At 54.4% G+C, this 18,677-nt stretch overlaps 1 protein-coding gene across 1 annotated transcript in view; it reads left to right on the forward strand.

The window, feature by feature from the left end:
* The window catches only part of LOC122368180 (protein MTSS 2-like), an 82,595-nt gene that overhangs the window by 39,802 nt on the left and 24,116 nt on the right, over positions 1 to 18,677 (forward strand). The window contains exons 5-6 of the mRNA XM_043341881.1: positions 1,720 to 1,804; positions 5,206 to 5,297. Of these exons, the coding sequence (XP_043197816.1) occupies positions 1,720 to 1,804; positions 5,206 to 5,297 (177 nt within the window). The remainder of the gene's footprint in view (positions 1 to 1,719; positions 1,805 to 5,205; positions 5,298 to 18,677) is intronic.

An 18,677-nucleotide genomic window follows, 5' to 3' on the forward strand; every position in this document is an offset into this window, starting at 1 on the left:
CTCGGTGTTATAGCGCATTCCCTAGAAGACCCGTGAACGGTGAAACATTTCATCTTTGACCTGACCTGTGACGTCATCGGTGACCCCGAGGTCAATGAAATTTGGTTTCCTTCGACAAATTTGACAGGCCTTTCGAACGCCGTTTGAATTTTGCGGATCCGTCCAGTAGTTTCGGAGATACGAGGGGGGGGAAAAAAATAGCCCCCCCCCCCCACCAGGTCGCGTTATAAACAGACCCTACCAGGGCGCGGGTTAATGGACAGTAGCAGATGCCTGAAACAGATGTGAAATGATGATTACAACAGATGTTTTGGCGGTGGATGGGCAACGGTACTCTTTCCCTTATTACAACTCCATCGCGGGTTACGGCACGCTGATATTAGCAAACCGGGACACTCGTCCGTGAACCCAATTCCCCGTCATGTCAACACACGCCGCTAATTACGATCATCAGGAGCAATCAGGCACGGCGGACGAGCCGTCATGCCTGTCAACGGATTCGGGTCACCGATAACGTCATCTGTTCTCTCCCTGACCAGAGCTCAGTGAGCCCAGGTCAGGTCGATCAGAGTCAAGTCTAGTGAGTCCTATCTGCTTGAGCTGTGCGTGCCACGCCTTGCCCGCCCGACCGCTCGCACAAAGCAGCGGACACAAAGACTCGGTCGAAGCCGGCCACCGGCGTCGGAACGCGACCTGCGTGCGAGCCGTGGGCCGCTCGACCTGCGCTTTGTCGGGCGACGGGTCGACACAAAGACTCAGCTGGGGTCGAGTCCTGACCGATGGTGTCGGGCTGGAACCTCTAGCATTGTGTGACCAGGCCTGTCGCGCTGTGTGGTCTCTGACACCGTGATCTGTCCTATAGCATTGGGTGACCAGGTCCCTGGCGCCGCATGGCGAGATTTCAAATGCCGCGTGGCCAAGGTTCCGGCGTCGTGTGGTCGACAGCCAGGTTACGCGTGTGACCGGCAGGCACCGGCAGCGTGGTGTTTCCGTGGTTCAGGTGTTTGCAGCAAGGTGCCTCCCAGCTCCGTTGGAACGTGCGTGTTTACGAAACCGGACGCTAGCTGCCCACGGCATGTTTACGCCCATCGAATGAGTGTAAGATTTACAGGCGAAGCGTGCGTTTCTTTCTGGTAATTGGAATGTAGAAGCGGGTGCTTTTGAATAGAGATTGTGCTGCGTGTTATGGGGCGTTGCAAGGCGCAGTGATGAATGTGACGTGTGTGCATAATGCGAATCATATTTCTCTTTCTTAATTAAGCCACATTGCAGGGCAGTGCCTTGTACGGGTGGGTGTAGAAAAGGAAAAGGCAAGCCCAGAGGCACAAAGGCGTTTCATTTTATGGGCTGATTTGTGAGACGAGGTATTGCACCAGTATTACTCATGACTGGTTGAGCGGTAGCTGACATCACGGGGCTTTGACCTGAATCTCTCCTCGTCCGCGCCCGTTTCTGATCTCGGTCCGGATTAACGGTTGTTTCACTGATCCGTGATCCGTGTGAAATATACTAGGGAGATTAGCTCATGCAAATCGGATCATGGAACATAGCTTTATGTGGTTTTGTACTGTGCACTGATGTATAAAGTAACGGATCTTAGATCATCGTAGTTCCTATCTGTATGGACGAAACATTGCAACGTCTCGCTTGGTCTTGCACAGTTATGAAACCAGTGACTGCCTGCCCAACATTCTGACATGCTTGTTTCACTGTCCGTAGGTGCCACCCGTGACATCGGCACAGCACTGACCCGCATCTGTCTGCGGCACCGCGCTGTGGAGGCCAAGGTCAAGACGTTCGCCAGGTGAGGACAGAACAATACAGGCCGAGGGAGGTCGTACGACGTCCCCCGCCGTAACGAACTCTCAGGGACGTGACTTGCACTGGCGAGAGAGCGACCGTAACAAGTTGAGCTGCATGCGTAGGTAGTACGTGTGTAGAGAGGAGTGGAGGGATAGGTCACAGGTCAGGGTCCTTGAAGACCACGTTTTAACACCTGTCTCTGCGGTGCCTCTGACGCTGAACACCTGTAGCCTTGGTTTGTGTATGTCGTTCTCTTTTTATCACGCTGTTGAGAGTCGTCGTTGCATTGTCTTTCTCTCTCATCCCTGCCGCCTGAGGTCACCCCCTGGGTCGCCGGGTGTCGCCCTAGTGTCGCTCTACGCTCTCTGGGTGCCGACGTGCCCATCCAGGCTCCATCTGACAAACGGGCGCCGTCCGACCGACCGATGTTATGTACCGCCCACAGCTGGGCGTGGGTCGGGGCCATCGCTCACCGCCGCCGCACGGGCCGGCGAGCGCGCATCTCACGCAGCTCGGCACACACGTCGGACACATGTCAGGAGCGCATCGGGCTGCACTGGAAGGTGCTGAGTGGTAGAGGTGCATTGGTGCCAAGGACGCGCGCCATTGGTCACGAGTTACTGGACGTCGGATAGTGCGTTAATAACTTACGGTGAAGAACAGGTTTGACCGAGCTAGAGTCACGTTTAACCCTCGCCCTGGCAGGGGGGTCGATGCGACCCCCCTAAGGTATTTCGAAGATAGCGTAAAAACGGCGGCGCGCAGCGCCGCCAAATTTGGCACAGCCTATGGGGCAACCTTTTTACATATGACCTGAAAATTTCAGGTCCGGGTGACCTTGGGTCAGGTCACCAGGTGAGAAAAACCGGTACAAGGTCATGGTCGAATTTCAATTTTTTTTGCACCTGTCCAACTCACAGATTTGGACTGATTTCCTTCAAACTTTCAGGATGTGCTAAGTTCACCGAGTTGTATAACATATAGTTCGGGTTTTTTTAGGTCACTGACCTGAGGTCAGTTAGAGGTCATTACGTCATAATGTTAAGCCTATGGGAAAATACTAAATTCGGAAAATACTGGAGATATCCGCTTCGTTCTATCACTTTTGTGCTTTGAAACCACAGAACTTAACAACAGGTCACTTGGTACTTCTTTGTTTGGTGTACTTCTCCATGGGTCAGGTCAAATGAGGTCAACTGAGGTCAAATGACGTTTTTGCCAATAACTTGGCACATAATGACGCTAGAGCTTAAAAAATGGTAGCATTGTGTTCCTGGTGATCAGCCGAATCGAATGATATGCAATATGATGCAATTTAGTTAACTTGAACTTAATTTATTAATTTAAGTTTACTTAAAATTTAAGAAAAACTTTAAGTACACTTAAGCAAGCTTAAAAGTATATCATTCGACGCGCCTTGACGTGCTGAGTTCATTGGTGCTTTTCTTTTTGCTCTATCTTAATTAGATCAAAAGTTATAAGCGAAAAACTTTTGACCTGTTTTTAGCGAAATTTTTACATTTATACCCAAAAAACCCTAAATATTGACCTAGAGCAACCAAATTTGCACAGGGGCGAGAACTCCAGGGGGCCCACCTACCCACAAAATTTGGTGTTTCTAGGTGCCATAGGAGCCAATCGCGAGGGGGGGGGGGGTCGCATCGACCCCGCATCTGCCAGGCAGTGTTATGAAAAATGCCCTGACAGGGCGAGGGTTAAACCACGCTGTAATTGTCGTGGCGCTGTAGTTATATCGTAACCATGCGTGAATCGCGTACGAATTACGCCGGAGCTACCCCGGAGCGGCGGTAGAACCTTGACGCACCGCCGCCGCGCAGAGTCAGGGCGCAGGAATAGGTGGTGCGTAGCCGGTGGAACGGAATGGGTTCATCGACACCCGGTGAGCGCCGCGGCGGGCGCGAGCTTCCGTCAGCGTCAGTTTATGACGTTCGACATGATGTGAACAGATGTGCGCCACCTGCGCTGAATCGAGGAACCACGAGCGCCGACGTCTTGACGACTTGGCCTAACCGGATTGGTGACTCAGACGCTGACGGAACGACTTTCCGAGGGGGTGGGGTAGCCGGAGCCCGCCCAGATTGAGGTCGCCGCTCGACCGGGCCGACTAAACACCCCACAGAATCTGACCCTTTGCTGTCGGGTTGAGCGACATGGTGACATCCCAGTGCTGCCCCCATTGCGGGACATCTCTGGCACACCGGCGCGATGGCACGACGATCCCGTGGTTCAGCGGTGCCCAGGAATGTCTGCCGCGATCCCGGCCGGGTCAGGGCGCCTCTGACACCGATCCGAGTCAGCGCGTCAGCTCAGCGGCGCGCTGATCCTTCCCGGCGCGTCAGCCCAGCAGTGACCGGCGGCATGTTGACGCTGATCCGTCTCAGCGCCGTCAGCACCACGGCGTGGGGCCGGCTCCGGCGGCGGTCCGCGGCTTCGGCTGATGGAGCACCGTCCGCTGGAATCAATAGCGATCGACCCGCGCGAGATGGATAGGACGGTCCGAGTTTACGCGCGTCGCATATCTGGCTTCCATCGGCGTCGGCCGGTTTGGATGCATGCTAGACGCCGCATCCTGGCGTGGTTTGTGCGTGTTTTCGTAGTGCGTGTAGCTGAATATGGATGCGCGGTGCGGGGCGTCTCTTGATTAACGATGAGCAGGTGCCGTGAGCGGGGAGCGATCATACCCTGGGGTGTGATCACGGCTCATTAATTTTCCTTGGACAGACACAGACGGACGCAAATGTGCGGCAAACGTATGTCACGAACGCACACACCACGTGCAGTGCGTATTGGACGCTCAATTCGGTCTTTTCTCTACCCGATCCGCTCGATGTTGTGTTCATTAGTGAATGTTGCCCTGTTTGTGCCGAAGCATGTGCGTGGCTCTGGTGGCGCAACTCTGCCGTCGCGGTCTCTCCGCCGCGGCTGTGGTAACGCTGACCTTGCGGTCACGGTACCGGGGCTCGACTGCCCCGGGCCGCCGCGCCGGCCGCGGGAGAGTGGTCTATGGTGCCGGCGTGGTGCAACCTGCCGGCGGCCTGCCTGTTTTTGCTGCGGCTGCAACTGAATAGGGACAAACAGTGTGACTGGGTGCGTTTCGGGGTCGGCCGCCACGGTCCTGTAAGCTCCCGGCGGCCCGCGACGAACATGTTTTGACACCGAGTAGGTTTATAACGTGACTAATTACCCTGTGGTGTTTGCGCTCAGAGCTCGGCGCTTTGAATTGAGGCTCCAGCTGTAACCCGTTTATGTCTCGTGCATCAACTTGACCGCCTTACCGAATGAATGACCCAGCTGCTTCGTTAGACCCGGTGCCTTATCACGCCGTGCGCCGCTGGGTGACCGCTCCGGCCTCTGATCTCTCCGCCGTGTTTCTGTCCGCAGTGCGCTGGCCGAATGTCTGATCCTGCCGCTCCAGGGAAAGCTGGAAGACTACAAACGTGCCTCCGCACAGCTCGAGAAGGAACATACGAGAGGTAGGTCCAAAACTCTGCTGTCGCCGACGTCCCAGAGCCGCCCGACACACGTGCGCGCGGACCGGCGCTCGGTTTCCATTGAGACCGCTCGGCCCGCCGGGGCTCTGAATTGGATCGCCAGATAGCTGCCGGCCGCTATTGAGTCGACCCATTGTGAAGCACCCCTATCGCGCCGGGACGCCGTGTCGATAGGGCTGGAGTGGGGCAGGGCGCCCGGGGCCCAGCCGCCGCCCCGCCCTTGGGCACGCACCAGAGGAAATGTGCCCCCGTCACCGGCGCCGCGCCGCCATGGGTGGCGGCGCGTGTCGCCGCTGATGATAAGATAAAGGGTGATATAGGGGCGCGCGGCGGTCATCGGGAGCTCACGCCCACGCGAGGGCGGGGCCGAACAGTAGGGAGGGCGCTGAAATATCTGATGGGGAAGAACGGCTTTCAGTGAGTCAGAGTGGTGGATGGGACTGTCTGGGCTCGGAGTGACCGAGAGGGGAGGATCCTGCGGTCCGGACGGGCTCGTAGACACTGGTATTGAGGGGAGCCGACGGCATTGAGAAGCGACGTCGTTAGTCGAGAGCGAGAGAAGACATTGAGCGAGTGCGCCGGAGAGTGGAGAGGGGTGTGGTGCTGGGGAAACTCAGACGCGACGACCAGGGAGACGGACGACCGGGGGAGATGCGTCTCCGCTCAGCAGCGGAGATAGTGCGGGAGACAGTGGGAGAGACAACGCGAGAGACAGCCGCCTCCGCCGCCGTCTGCCCCCGGCTGTGTACATAGCCGCCAGCCTTTGTCGCTGTGGTGCGGCTGCGTTGGGGAGCGGACGGCGCGGGGAGAGAGAGACCCGTCGGTCGGACGCCGCGGGTGGGCTTTGTCCCCGGGTGAGTCGCTGTCCCCACTACGCAGCCGCCTTTGTGGACGGAGGGCGAGGAACGTCCGCGCGTCACCGATGGCTGCGGCACGGCGTGGGGTCAGGTCACTGGAGCAATGGGGATCGCTGAGGGTCATCACAGGTCGCCGCGGGTCATCGTGGCAGGTCAGCGCGGGTCACCATCGCAGGTCGCCGGGTCGGCCGGCGCTCAATGCAGCGCCGTTAGGGTAACGAGCGGTGGTCCGTTGGTGTCAGATAAATGTGGGACCTCCGGGCACGGCGCGTTATTTACGCTCACAGGGATGGTTTACTGCTCAGGTGCTCCACGAGCCCTACATCAACTTAATGAGATCGACTGCCTCGGGGCTAGCCGCTATCGGGTTTTATTCGGGGGGTTTTGTGTGCAATATCATCTGACGAATGTTATTCGGTCCGCACTCCATTATACGATGAAAGCTTCATGTCCTGTGATCCTTTCATGGAATAGGCTGTTATCTGTGCTTTGTAATTAGCTGCCTAACCAGAATCCAGGTGGATGTTATTGCTTATGGTTATTGTCCTCCTCTACAGCTTCTCAGCAACTCATTATTTTTTCTCTCTTCTTCCCTCTCTCCTCCCCTCTTTTCCTCCCTCCCTTCCTCTCCTCCTCTCCCGTCTTCCGTCGCTGCCCTCTCACAGTTGGCGCTGCTCCGATGTTCTTCCGCCGACCTCCCGTCGCCATCCGTGCGGCGCTATTTGTCTGCCCACGGATTTGTGATTTAGATGAGCGCAGATCGGCTGTTTGGCGGCCGACACAACTGATCGATCAGCCTCTGTCAGCGGACGGTGCGTGCAACTCGGCGGCTCGGCGACACAGCGTGGCTCAAAAGTTTTGAGCCAAAACACTCCTCACAGTCCTCACGGCACGCATTCGACTCCAAAACATTCCTAGAATAATCCCAATCAGTTCCAAACTTCAGAATACTCCTCGAATGCTCGACTAGTCAGAAACGCACTGCTGGCAGTGAACATCGGGATTGTTTCCCGATCGTTTCGCGCTTCTCCATTTCGACCAATTCTTCGGCGACGAGCGTGAAGTTGGCGGTCAGTCCGTTTCGTCCATCTTCCAGTCCAGTTCCTCACCTGATCAGTCCCCCGCTGCAGTTAGCGATGGACTCTGGCGGGGCGCCGGTCGTCTCGCGAAAAACCGCCTGGTTCAAACGACTCACTCGGCGCACCGCTGACTCTCTATAGTGCCTCGCCCCACTGCTGAGACGATACCTATCATCGTCACACACGGCTGGCCGTCAATGGCAGCTGTGCAGCCAGAAAGATGGGCAGCTGGATGACCGAGCAGCTGGGCAGCTGGATACAATGGTCAGCTTCGGTCGAAATGGCGGCCGTGGTGATGGTGCTCTTGTCGGTTTGGTGGGAGAGTGGATGGGATGGACAGAGAGGGGTAGGTAACTGAGTGCTTCTTAGAGCTGTGGTCTTCCCGGCGCCAGTTAGTCCCGCCGCCGCCCACCGACACGGTCAGAGCTGGGGATTTCGTGTTCCGCGGCTTATGTAAACCGAAGTTTAGACCCGACTTACTGGGGACAGCCGACAATTCTACTGGGCTTTGGCTCACTGACAACAGAAAACATCATCATTCGTGGAAGAGATTAGCCGGTTTTCGGCGAAGTGATTCAATGCTCTGTCACGGTGCATAAACAGAGACGACAGCAAGCCTAGTGGGTCGGCTCAAAAGCTGCCCGTCCGTTATATTTCCCATATATCTGAGCTCAGTACAGCTTAGCAAGATCACAATGCCACGCGACCGCCGGTTGATAAACCAGGAAGAGCTCTGACGCCCTGTTAGTGAGACCTCCTAAAACCCGTTCCTCGGAGTCGGAATAATCGGCCACGTCAATCTGACAGAGGCCTAAGCAAACACTCGTTCTCCGGCTGAATATCGGTGGTCTGGCAGCGGCTGGCCGGCGTAGCGGTGCGCTGTCCGATTGTGTGGGAACGGGTCGTCCATCAGCGCCGCCCCCGCCCCCGCCGCCGCCCCCCCCGCCGCCGCCCCCCCCCCCGTCGCCCCCGACGCCGGTCGTCGGGCCAGGGTAGACCGGTACGGTAAATGGCGCGTGACACGGCTAATAAGCGTGACGGCTGCCAGTTTGCCGTCTTCTAAGCACACACACTATATATTAAGGGCGCGTTAACGCTACGCAACCAGGGGCAGCCCGCCCCGTTTGTGCGGTATCGATCCACTTACCCGCTGGAGATCGGGCACTGATTTTCGCCGAAAGGCACACATTTCAGAGCCGAATTTCTCGACTCATTTCCAGACAGATCCGTTCCCATTTGGGACGTTTCGCCGCTAGTCTCGGGATTTTCAAACAATTCCCTCCCGCGTCGTGTTAGTGGGTGTCTATTATTTCCAAAACTTGAGAAATTGTGAGTTTATTGCCTCTGACGCTGAAATGACGGGTCCGACTGTAATGTTTTGCCTTTATCAAGCGGCACATTATATTTTTTTTTTACCAACTGATCGTAGAAGGATCTCGCTTTGCTATGCGTTCTATTGTTACTCCGTGCTATTTTTTCTCCATCAGAGCACCCATCTCCCGTGTCTGCCTCGCTCCCGCTTACCGTCTCTCCATGTCTCCCGGTCTCCGTCTCCCCGGTATTTCTCGTCTGCGCCCTTTATCCGTCTCTCCGTCTTCGTTCACCCGTCTCTCTTTCGGTCAGTCTCGCCATCCGTCTCTCTGTCGGTCCGTTTGTCTCTCCAGGGCAGCATGGGTAATCCGCTCTGCCCCCGTGTAGTCCGCTGCGCGGTCATATTCTGTCCGGTCCACTGCGCGGTCCTATTCTGTCCGGTCCGCCGCGTGGTCCTGTCCGGATGCAGTTTGCCACGCGGTCCTATTCTGTCTGGTCCGCCGCGACCGTGCCGCGCGGTCCCATTCTGTCTGGTCCGCCGCGCGGTCCTAATCTGTCCAGTCCGCCGCGCGCTCCTGTTGTTCTCTCCAGTCCGGTCCGGCCCGGTCTCGACACGCTCGGCGGCGGGCGCGGCCAGGCACGTCGCGGGCGACACCGCTCACCCGTGGGCCGTGGCTTCCCCACCACTGTCTCCGCCATCGCCTCCCCAGCCGCCACCGCCACTGCACGCCGCCACTGCACGCAAATAGCACTACGTTCTGCACCGTCTGCGACGAAGACGGCGCGGCGGCGGCGGTGGTGGCGCAGTATTACCGGGCGGCTTACCAGAGGCGAATTACCGGTGGGAACTGGTAGAGGCGGTCCGCCAGCGCCAGGGAGGTGGTCGGGAGTGGGTATTGGATCTGCGGATTATCGGAGATACTGCACGCGTCGTGCCCCGCGATTGAATAGGCAGATTACAGGCGAGCCACTTATCACCAGAAATAGAACTTGGCTTGGGAAGACCCTGACGTCCCTCGGATGCTGAACGAGCAGACTGAATGCAGTTAGCTTCCAGCGAGACTAGAGCGAGTGAATAATGAACAGGAGGCGTTTTGGGCGGCTGGAAATGGCAGAACTTGAGCTCTGCCGGCACGTTCGATAGGTTTTGTGCTATTAACGTTTCGGCGTGAATCTGCCACTGGGGAGAGAGATCTAACGTGTCCGCATGACTGACCTGACCGTTTCCAACGGAATTCCACTCATGCCATTGAGTTCGCCATGGATTTTCTGCGTAAATTAATGAAGACCGCCAAAGGGCCCGTTCATGACCAGATCAATATTCGATCAGGTCTCTGACCCCCGTCATCATACTTTGGGCGACCGTACGTTAAATGTGTTCACTCAAGGTGTCACTGCCGCGTGAACAGATGACCCGTAAGGTGACCTCACAAACCGCCAGTAGCAGATCGTGTCGAGTCATTTGTTCGGCACGCCAGCCGCGTGGGGAAGGTCGTTTGTTTCGCGTTCTTTAGTGCAACGCAACGCTTTCCAATGCTGAGGGATGATGAATGACTACATTGCTTTGCGACGCTTTGAACGGTTAATAATGTCTCTTTTACGTTAGGTATCTCTTGTTTCTAAAAGTAAAAAGCTAAAAGTGCGTTGACCATCGGCCACCGCCTGCCCATCAAAATAGCCAACCAGACCAGACTCCGGCCATGTCGCTCGGGGGAACCGGTGAGTTCGTCAGCTTCTTTCCTTACTGACCATACCGAACACAGTGGCCCGCTCTCTGTTCTCAGCGGAGCACGGGATGGGATAGACCGCGCCTCAGTGGGCAGAGTAGTATCGACTGAGTCCCCCGTCCGCCCGCCCGCCCGCCCGCCCGTCTGCCCGTCCACCCGCCCGTCTGCCCGTCCGTCCGCCCGGCCGCAGATGGCTATACCGCGGTCCGCTCCGCTGGGCTATTGTCCGTCGAATGGCTGTATTGGTGCCGGATCGGTTACGCTACCGCTGCCGCAGCTGATGGTAGAGAGGTTCGCTCAGAAGCGCCACTGGTAGAGCAGACTCTATTTTCATTGTGGTTCTGTAAAGTGCTCTCGCGATAGCTGGATAGCGGCTACCGCTAGATCGTGGTGCAGGAGTAAGGGTATTGCGTGGTCGGTTTAGACAATTCTGCTTACTCGTTTCTCCGAGGTGGGATTCAATTTTATTCGATTACATCCATTCACACGGTGAAAGGTGGATGATGAATGTAAACAATCCACTCGTGTAAAGCGACAAGCGTGGCTGAAGAATGGTCTCTGATGGTGAGAAATGATACCGGCGCTGTAGGCGTTCAGGCGTTCTTGAGGTGTTGTATGGCGATGAGACCAAGTTGACCGGCAATGCTCTACGATCACCGGCGATGTCTGCCATTTGCACCGCCCGTCTCGCACCTTATAGACGCCAAGGCCCAGTCGTTTGACTTATGGGAGCATGCCTCAGGCGCCATCATCATCATCATTACCGTCATCGCCACCACCATCATTGACTTTTTGATCCGCACGGCTCATGGAGCTCGCTGAAGCGGTGCGGTACCGCGGAAGCGCACAAAAAGCCAAAAGCGTTTCCTGGCGCAAGGCAGGCAACAGGGTCTGGCCGGCTATTTTGGCGGTGGGCAGGCAGGCTATGGTGGCCGAACTTAGTGGGGTATTTTATGCAGACCGGCGGCTGGCCATTGTTGGAGTTTTTCAGCCGTCCATGTCCGGTCACACACTCGGTGTGGCACGTCTGGAAGGCTTCGCTCTCGCCGACGGAGCCCCGTTGGTCGTAACAGGATACTCGACGCTGGCAAGCTCCTTAGCAGTGAAGCGCTCATCGGAAACTTCTGAGAAGAAACACTCTAAGCTGAGCCCATTGAGCCGGATTTTTCCGTTCGGGAAACACCGGCTTCGGCTGTTCAAACAGACGAACTTTGGGAGCCGTCCTCGCGTCGAAGGCTCAACGGGAGACCGTTGGCAGGCTGTTCATGATTGTTCACTATTTTCTCGTCATGCTGTGCAATCTTGCTGTCTCCCTAAGCGCCATCCTACAGCTGCAGAGCTTCCACGCTTCTCATGTCGACATCAAGAGTTCCCTTTTTCGACCTTGTCCCGGTAGCTCGGAACGTGCCGGTGGCACTACCATTGTTGTGTTCCAGCAGCGTCATCTGCCTTCCCCAGTATAACTAGTGCACAGTGAACACAACTGCACACTCCACAGCGTCACCTGCACCGGTTTCCGGTCGGTATCCGTGTCACACCGGTCACCGTTCGGCGTTCACCGTATCGTGTGCCCGCCACCGGTGCCTGAGGGGGCTACAGTTGCAGGTGGGCGGTGGCACGCTACCCTCCCCTCCCCCTTCCCCATCGGCGGCCCCTCCCTACGGTCAGCGTCAACGCAGACCGACCATCATTGGTCACGGAGAGGGCAGGGGAGATCTATTGTCACAGCACGGCTCGATCCTCTCTCTCTCTCTCTCTCTCTCTCTCTCTCTCTCTCTCTCTCTCTCTCTCTCTCTCTCTCTCTCTCTCTCTCTCTCTCTCTCTCTCTCTCTCTCTCTCTCTCTCTCTCTCTCTCTCTCTCTCTCTCTCTCTCTCTCTCTCTCTCTCTCTCTCTCTCCTCTCTCTCTCTCTCTCTCTCCCCTGCCGTCCCTCCCCCGATCCGTCCGTTATCGGCCAGGTGTGCGGCAGATGCTCCCAGGTATCCAGTGGGCGGCCCTCCCCTGGCCATGTGCCCGCTAACATGGACGCCAAAGATGGGTCCAACGTATGCGTAGAGAGAAGGCCACGACGGCGGCGAATCTGGAGCAAGACGAAGCGCCGCCACTCTGTCATGACACGCTTTGTTTCGTGGGTAATTTGTCATGTTACGCCACGTCGTGTTGTCTTTGTGGTCGGGTGACTAACGCAGAAATAGGCTCAGTTCTGTCAGCTGCACGGCTACCACAGTCACAGCTGGCTCGCTATGTGGTGCAGTTTTTGTCACACAGCTGGCGTCAGCTCCGGTCGCTATATTACATCACAATACATCACCGCGCCCTGCCAGTCTCCCGAAATTGTCAACAGCACACACTGGTGCGTGCGCTGGGTCGGATGAGAAGTAATATTGTAGCCTTCTCTGTGATACAACTCGGAATGGAACCTCATCAAGGCGCTGGTTGACTCCAAAACACTCATCTGGGCTCACACTCACAGAGCGGCGACACTGCGGTCTCCGCCGCGCTAATGCGGCGCCCGATCGTCATATATTCCCATTATTCGAGCACGGCGGCGAAAGTGGCGCGGCGCGGCAAACAACGCGCTCGACCGGTCCCTACCACGGTTGTCGTAGCGGATCGAACCCAATCATTCTGGGGTCTATTGCCCGGGTGAGATTATACGGGCGCTGGTGCTGAATGTGCCGTGAATAAGTAATGCGAAAACGGGCTCGTCGGCGTCACTCGGCGGAAATCAGCGACCGATGAATACGCAAAGGGTATGTGAGAGACTTCTTTTGGGAGCATTGTTCTCAAAGTCAATCTGCCTTTGTTTAGGTTCCAAATGTCTTGACGCGTGAGCTATGGATGCATTCTCCAGATAAGCTAATGGAATATCATTTCACATGCGTGACGTTCGTATCTCCAACATCACTGCATTACAATATTCAGGACTCCGCTCAGCACCGTCCAACCCTGAAACGATACCATTATCTTCAGCCGTATGCCGACTTCATATATCGGACCACAGTGCCATCGCTTTAGACAACGCCAGCAATTCATTGGGGAATGGAACTCGGCAGTCGGCATTCATAGTGTACAGGGTGTCTCAAAAGTTCGTTTACAGGTACCAGCCATGCTTTTTTGTCAATAATTCTGAATCAACAAGAAATTAACAGTCGAAATTTTGCATGGGCATTGGTAACAACCTTCCTCAAGCAGCTTCATTGTTTTCAAGCGCATTCGACCCTTCATGAGCTCACAAAAAGGGTTCACCTCTGACCATGGATCAGGCATGAAAATGGAGGTCGCATACTCGGGTCGGCTGAGAAACTCTCTGCTTCACGAGTAATGGGAATGGTTAGGTCGGAAATGACACATGGCAAAGTGTCGGCGAGGATGAGTACAACATGATGGTCGTCTAATAAAAACGGTGGCTAAAATTTTTGAAGGACAAAACCATGCGAGACTAACAGCGCTTTGAACGACCCTTGTACCGCAGCAGACTCGTGCTCCGGAAAGCAGCTGAAAATGCAGTCCTAACTATTGAAAACTGACTAGAAGCTCACAGACAGATACCCAGGGCCCGTATTCACGTCGACATCTTACGATCAATTTTCATCGTACGATCGATTTGGTATTCATGTTGACCATCTTAACTTTTTATCGTACGATCAGTCGGGATATTTAGGATACTTCTAATTCACGTCGACAATCTTAAGATAATTTGATATTCATGTCAAAAGTCCTAGGATTCATCCTACGACCCAACTTAAGATGTCGTAGCAGTTCCGAAGATTTGATTTTTAGCAGCATATTCCGGGACGACATAGAAAATGGATCCTCCGTCAAATGATACAGCAAACGAAATATATTCAAACGGTTATTAGTGAGCTAGGTATTCCTAACATTATAAAAGTACCACAGATTTAGTATGCTTCAAAGTTATTATGGAAATTATTTTACTATTATTATGGAAACTATATTATTACCTATATTACAAATGATCATATGAAGACTAAATCGATAAAACATGCATTTTAAGGTGGGCTTCCTTTCCGCGTTACTTAATCCATGACGGGCGGGGGGATGTTTAGACACCACTCTGTGGTTTTTCGCAAGTATCTCAAAAACTTTTTTCTGCACGCGTTGTGAAAATATTAGACTAAGGTCACTGAAGGTCAGGTCACCAAGTCACGTCAAGTGGCCTCACCTCAAAAGCTAGAGTGCTTTTCAATCGTCATAGCGACACAGACTGCACGATCGCCTTGAAACCAGGGGTGCAGAGCCGGAGCCGGAGCTGGAGCCGGAGCCGCCGGAGCCGGCATATTTTGCCCGGAGCCGGAGCCGGAGCCGTGAAACAACATAGCCCGTAGCCGGAGGCGGAGCCGGAGCCGTCAAAAAAAGGGGGCGACTCCGGCTCTTTTCTTTTGAAGAGGAAAAAGAAATATTGACATAGTTCGGTTTGACAGTACAAGGCAATAAAATATGTGGTACCTATTCAAAATAGCCTTGTTACGCAAACACAGAAGCAACGTGCACCAATCCAATCGCCTTTTTTTCTCCCACCCGTATTTAATTAATCGCATAGGGGATGTACTGAGTAGGAACCGGAGCCGTAGCCGGAGCCGAAGCCGCCGGAGCCGGACCATTTTACTCGGAGCCGGAGCTGGAGCCGGAGCCGCCATGACATTTCACCCGGAACTGGAGCCGGAGCCGGAGCCGATTTTTTTCTCCGGAGCCGGAGCCGGAGCCGTCTGAAATTTCCACGGATCCACATCCCTGCTTGAAACTTTCAGCGATTGATAAGAGTAACAGTATCTATAAGATATTTATCTCGGAAATTCCATACATGTGACCTAAGGTCAGGTCATTTTTGCGCCCTCTCTATTTCAAGCCAGGAGGAGAAAATTAAAAGGCGCCTCTTTTGGACGAACGTCAAATATCGGGAAACAGCTATACTCGACACCCTGAATCGAAAAATTGCGCCCTGACCCATCCTAATGTCCCTGAGGTCGTCTCAGGTCGTGAAAGTTCCCCAACAGTTTTTTTTTTTTTAGCAATGACTTTCGATAGACAGGCTAGAGCGAATGACCCTCGCCGGCACAGATTTGTTGATGCAACCCCTAAGTTGATGCAAGCGGCGACTCGGCGATTGTTTGGCGATCATGTTCGTTTATTATAAGTTTGGCGAACGGCCACGAAATTTTCATTTTTCATGAAATATTCGTGGCGGTCGTGACGAACCGTAAAAGTCGCGCGGTGGACAACGACTGGTCTGCGAAATGCCAAGACATTGGAAGAAAGATCCCGAATCGGTCCGCGACATAGGATGACTTGCATATTCGTGCACATTCGTGTACCAAAATTCGGCAGTGTAAAAAGGGCTTTAGGTGACGTCTTACGACAGCTCAGTGAGTAGTCGTATCTTCCCAATACCTTCATCATTAAGGTCTTACGATCATCTTAAGATTCGACTTAAGATGTCCCGACGTGAATCGCACTTACGATCGATCGTACGACAAATGTCTGCGACCAAAATTTTGATCGTAAGATAAATCTTAACTGTCTGCGATGCCAACGTGAATACCAAATTATCGTACGACAAAGAGCGATCGTAAGATAAATCTTACGAAAAATTCCGACGTGAATACGGGCCCAGTTTCAAAAATTGCAGGTCATCATAAAATAAAGACAAAATATCATTTAAAATTGTTTATTATATCTATAACGCTAAATTTTGAGGGAAAATAATGCGAAAATCGTCAATGCCGAGGACAAGTGACCCTACAAAAGTGTCAATTAATGTAAAGTTTTATCTAACGAAGTTTCAAGAGGCAGATCAGGAGCAAATAGCTTTCTTTTACACACAAAATCCGGACAAAACCGCACGATGGACATGTTTTGGCCGTTTACAAAGCAGAACCTCTCCTGAGGAAAACACTCCGGAACCCAGCGAAGGTCTTGGCATTGGGAATGACGAGCGTTCGGGATTTGCAAAATTTGCAAAATGTGTCTAAGAAACAGATGGCCGACACATTCTGCTACGATATTCTGCGAAAATTTTGCCCCTGGCACTTCCCATTTGTTCAGGAATGGGGTTGTTTTGAAAAGGAAAATGGTGCTTGGGAAGTCGGCGCCAGTCATTCATGAAGGAGTTAGCGCCAGAGAAGACCTACAAAATACTCACGGATGGTGTCGATGCAAGCTGTCGGCTTTCAGGGAGAAGCGGATGTTGCCGGGGAGCTCGTCAAACCTAAATCCGACGCAGAAACTGCAGGGGAATCCCCTACAAGAGCTTGAAAGCTGGTAACCTTTTATCAGCCTCCGGCAGCTGACGGAGTGACGAAAATCGGTATGGGCAAATATTTTTGGAGATACAGCAAAGGGTTTGGTTTCCAACCTTCCGAATCAGTTGTCAAAGCATGCATATTTGTCTAGTGTACACACGGACACCAAAACCTTAGATTTTTGGCCGGTTCTTATATGCTTTATTGACATGGGAAATGTGTAAACGAACTTTTGAGACACCCTGTATGTCTTTGGGTCTCCGTCTGGAGACTATAATCCCGAGCGGTGAACTGAGGGGACTCGATTCCCCAAGGGGCGCCGTTGAAACAGCCGAGAGTGCTGCGATGAGGGTCCGTTGAAATATCAAGGAGGGCTTGACGGTCTGAAGAGGTTCTTCGACCGACCGGATCCATAAATCGATGTCAGTGATTGTGAACGATAGAGCATCAGATCAGATGTGACACCACCGGACGTCTGGATTATTATTGTGTCGTAGCTCGCTCAGACTTCCTGTCTAGGCTCTACTCCGGGCATAGCTGATATTTCCTGTCACAGCGTCCGCTCCAACCTGACCAAGTCCTCTCCATTCGCCGTCTCAGTCGTAGTGATCCATGTCTGTCATGTTTCTGCACCGGAGTGTAATGACTGTATCGCCTGGCGGTGGGACTGGCTCGAGCCAGGTCAGAGGTGAGTGGACCGGCTTTTTCCCGCCGGTCGGTCACCGTCACGACTCGGTCCCGTGACGCACCGCCGGCAGTCGGGCCGTCACGTTGGGCCGTCACGCCGTCACACGTTGTACGGCCGAGGGAACGGTGACCGTCGCTCGCCAGCCGTTCACGCACGTGTTGACGTGACGTGATTTACCGACCGGTTGGACGGACTGCTGGACTGGTCAGCTGTGTGTCTCTAGCGGAGCCTTTCGGATCAGCTATCCGAACTGCTACTCTGCTCTAGCTCCGTCCGACTGATTCGACCACCAGCCGCCACGCCAGAGTTCCCCGCAGCTCGACGGGGAAGGCTGCGATTCGGACCAGATTGGTCTCCGTTCGTCCGTCCATCACGGGTGGATTGATCGTCTGGGTCAGTCCAATAGCCGCGGCGCTGTGTCGGACAGACCCTCGAGTCACGCTCCAGATAAACTCCGCGGACAGACCCTTGGACAGCTCTGAGAGAGGTTTCTGGACATGCTGATTGAACGGATGGACTCTGCTCTGGAATGAGTGTTGAGAGGTTCTGTGATCCCGGGGTTACGCAGTCCAAGGGTTCCTGCTGGCCGCTGGTTATTAATCTCGCCCGGCTGACTGATGTCCGACTGATGTTGGAGTGGCGCCCTTAGAGACTGATGATTGTTCCGGGTGTCGATCCGGCGTCAGAGTGTAATCAATGTCCGATCACATGCTTAACTGGTGGAAAACTGATGTACAGGTGCCCAGTCAGCCGCAGCGGCTACGTAATCGCTGCCCAATCAGATTCTTGGCAGCTCTCCACTTGCGACACATTCTGTCCCTGTGCCCAGCGAGCGCGTAGCCAGCGTCTAACCTTTGCCCTACCCAGCGACCATCCAGCATCTGGACAGCGCCATACCGATGCCTAACCGATGCCTAAGCGGTGCCTATCGATGCCAGACTGCGTTTGGCTAACCGCCCTGGTTACGCGGGCTGATCCGTCTCCCTTCTCCCGACCCCTTGGCAGCTAGATCGATATGCCGTGGGCGCTGGCCAGAAGACTGACAACGACCCAGTGCGTCGGGGCACTGACCTTGCCTAGGGGGCGACTTGGAGGGGGGGGGGGGGTGTCGCAGAGAGAGGATGCCCGGGTGTCTTCGGAGGAAGGAGTATCGATGAGTGTCTGTGAAAAGATGTCCGGTTGTCTTCGAAGAAGAGTTTCCCTCGAAGTCGAGGAAGGCTGGTACGGATGTCGAGGGGTCGCGGAGAAGAGTGACCTAGTTCTCTCCGAGAGGGGTCCGTAGTGTCGCCTAAGTCGCCAGCAGCAGGAGCTGCTTCCCTGACTCACTGAGCTGCTAATGGTCTCCTGCAGATGATGTAGTGTGTTGGGTAAGGGAGAGGGTGTCTCCTTAGCGACGGAAGATTTGGCGCTGTGATATTAATTCATACTAATTGCGAGC

This window comes from Amphibalanus amphitrite, unplaced genomic scaffold (assembly GCF_019059575.1).
Source record: "Amphibalanus amphitrite isolate SeventyFive unplaced genomic scaffold, NRLGWU_Aamphi_draft 000930F_arrow, whole genome shotgun sequence".
Classification (NCBI taxonomy): domain Eukaryota; kingdom Metazoa; phylum Arthropoda; class Thecostraca; order Balanomorpha; family Balanidae; genus Amphibalanus; species Amphibalanus amphitrite.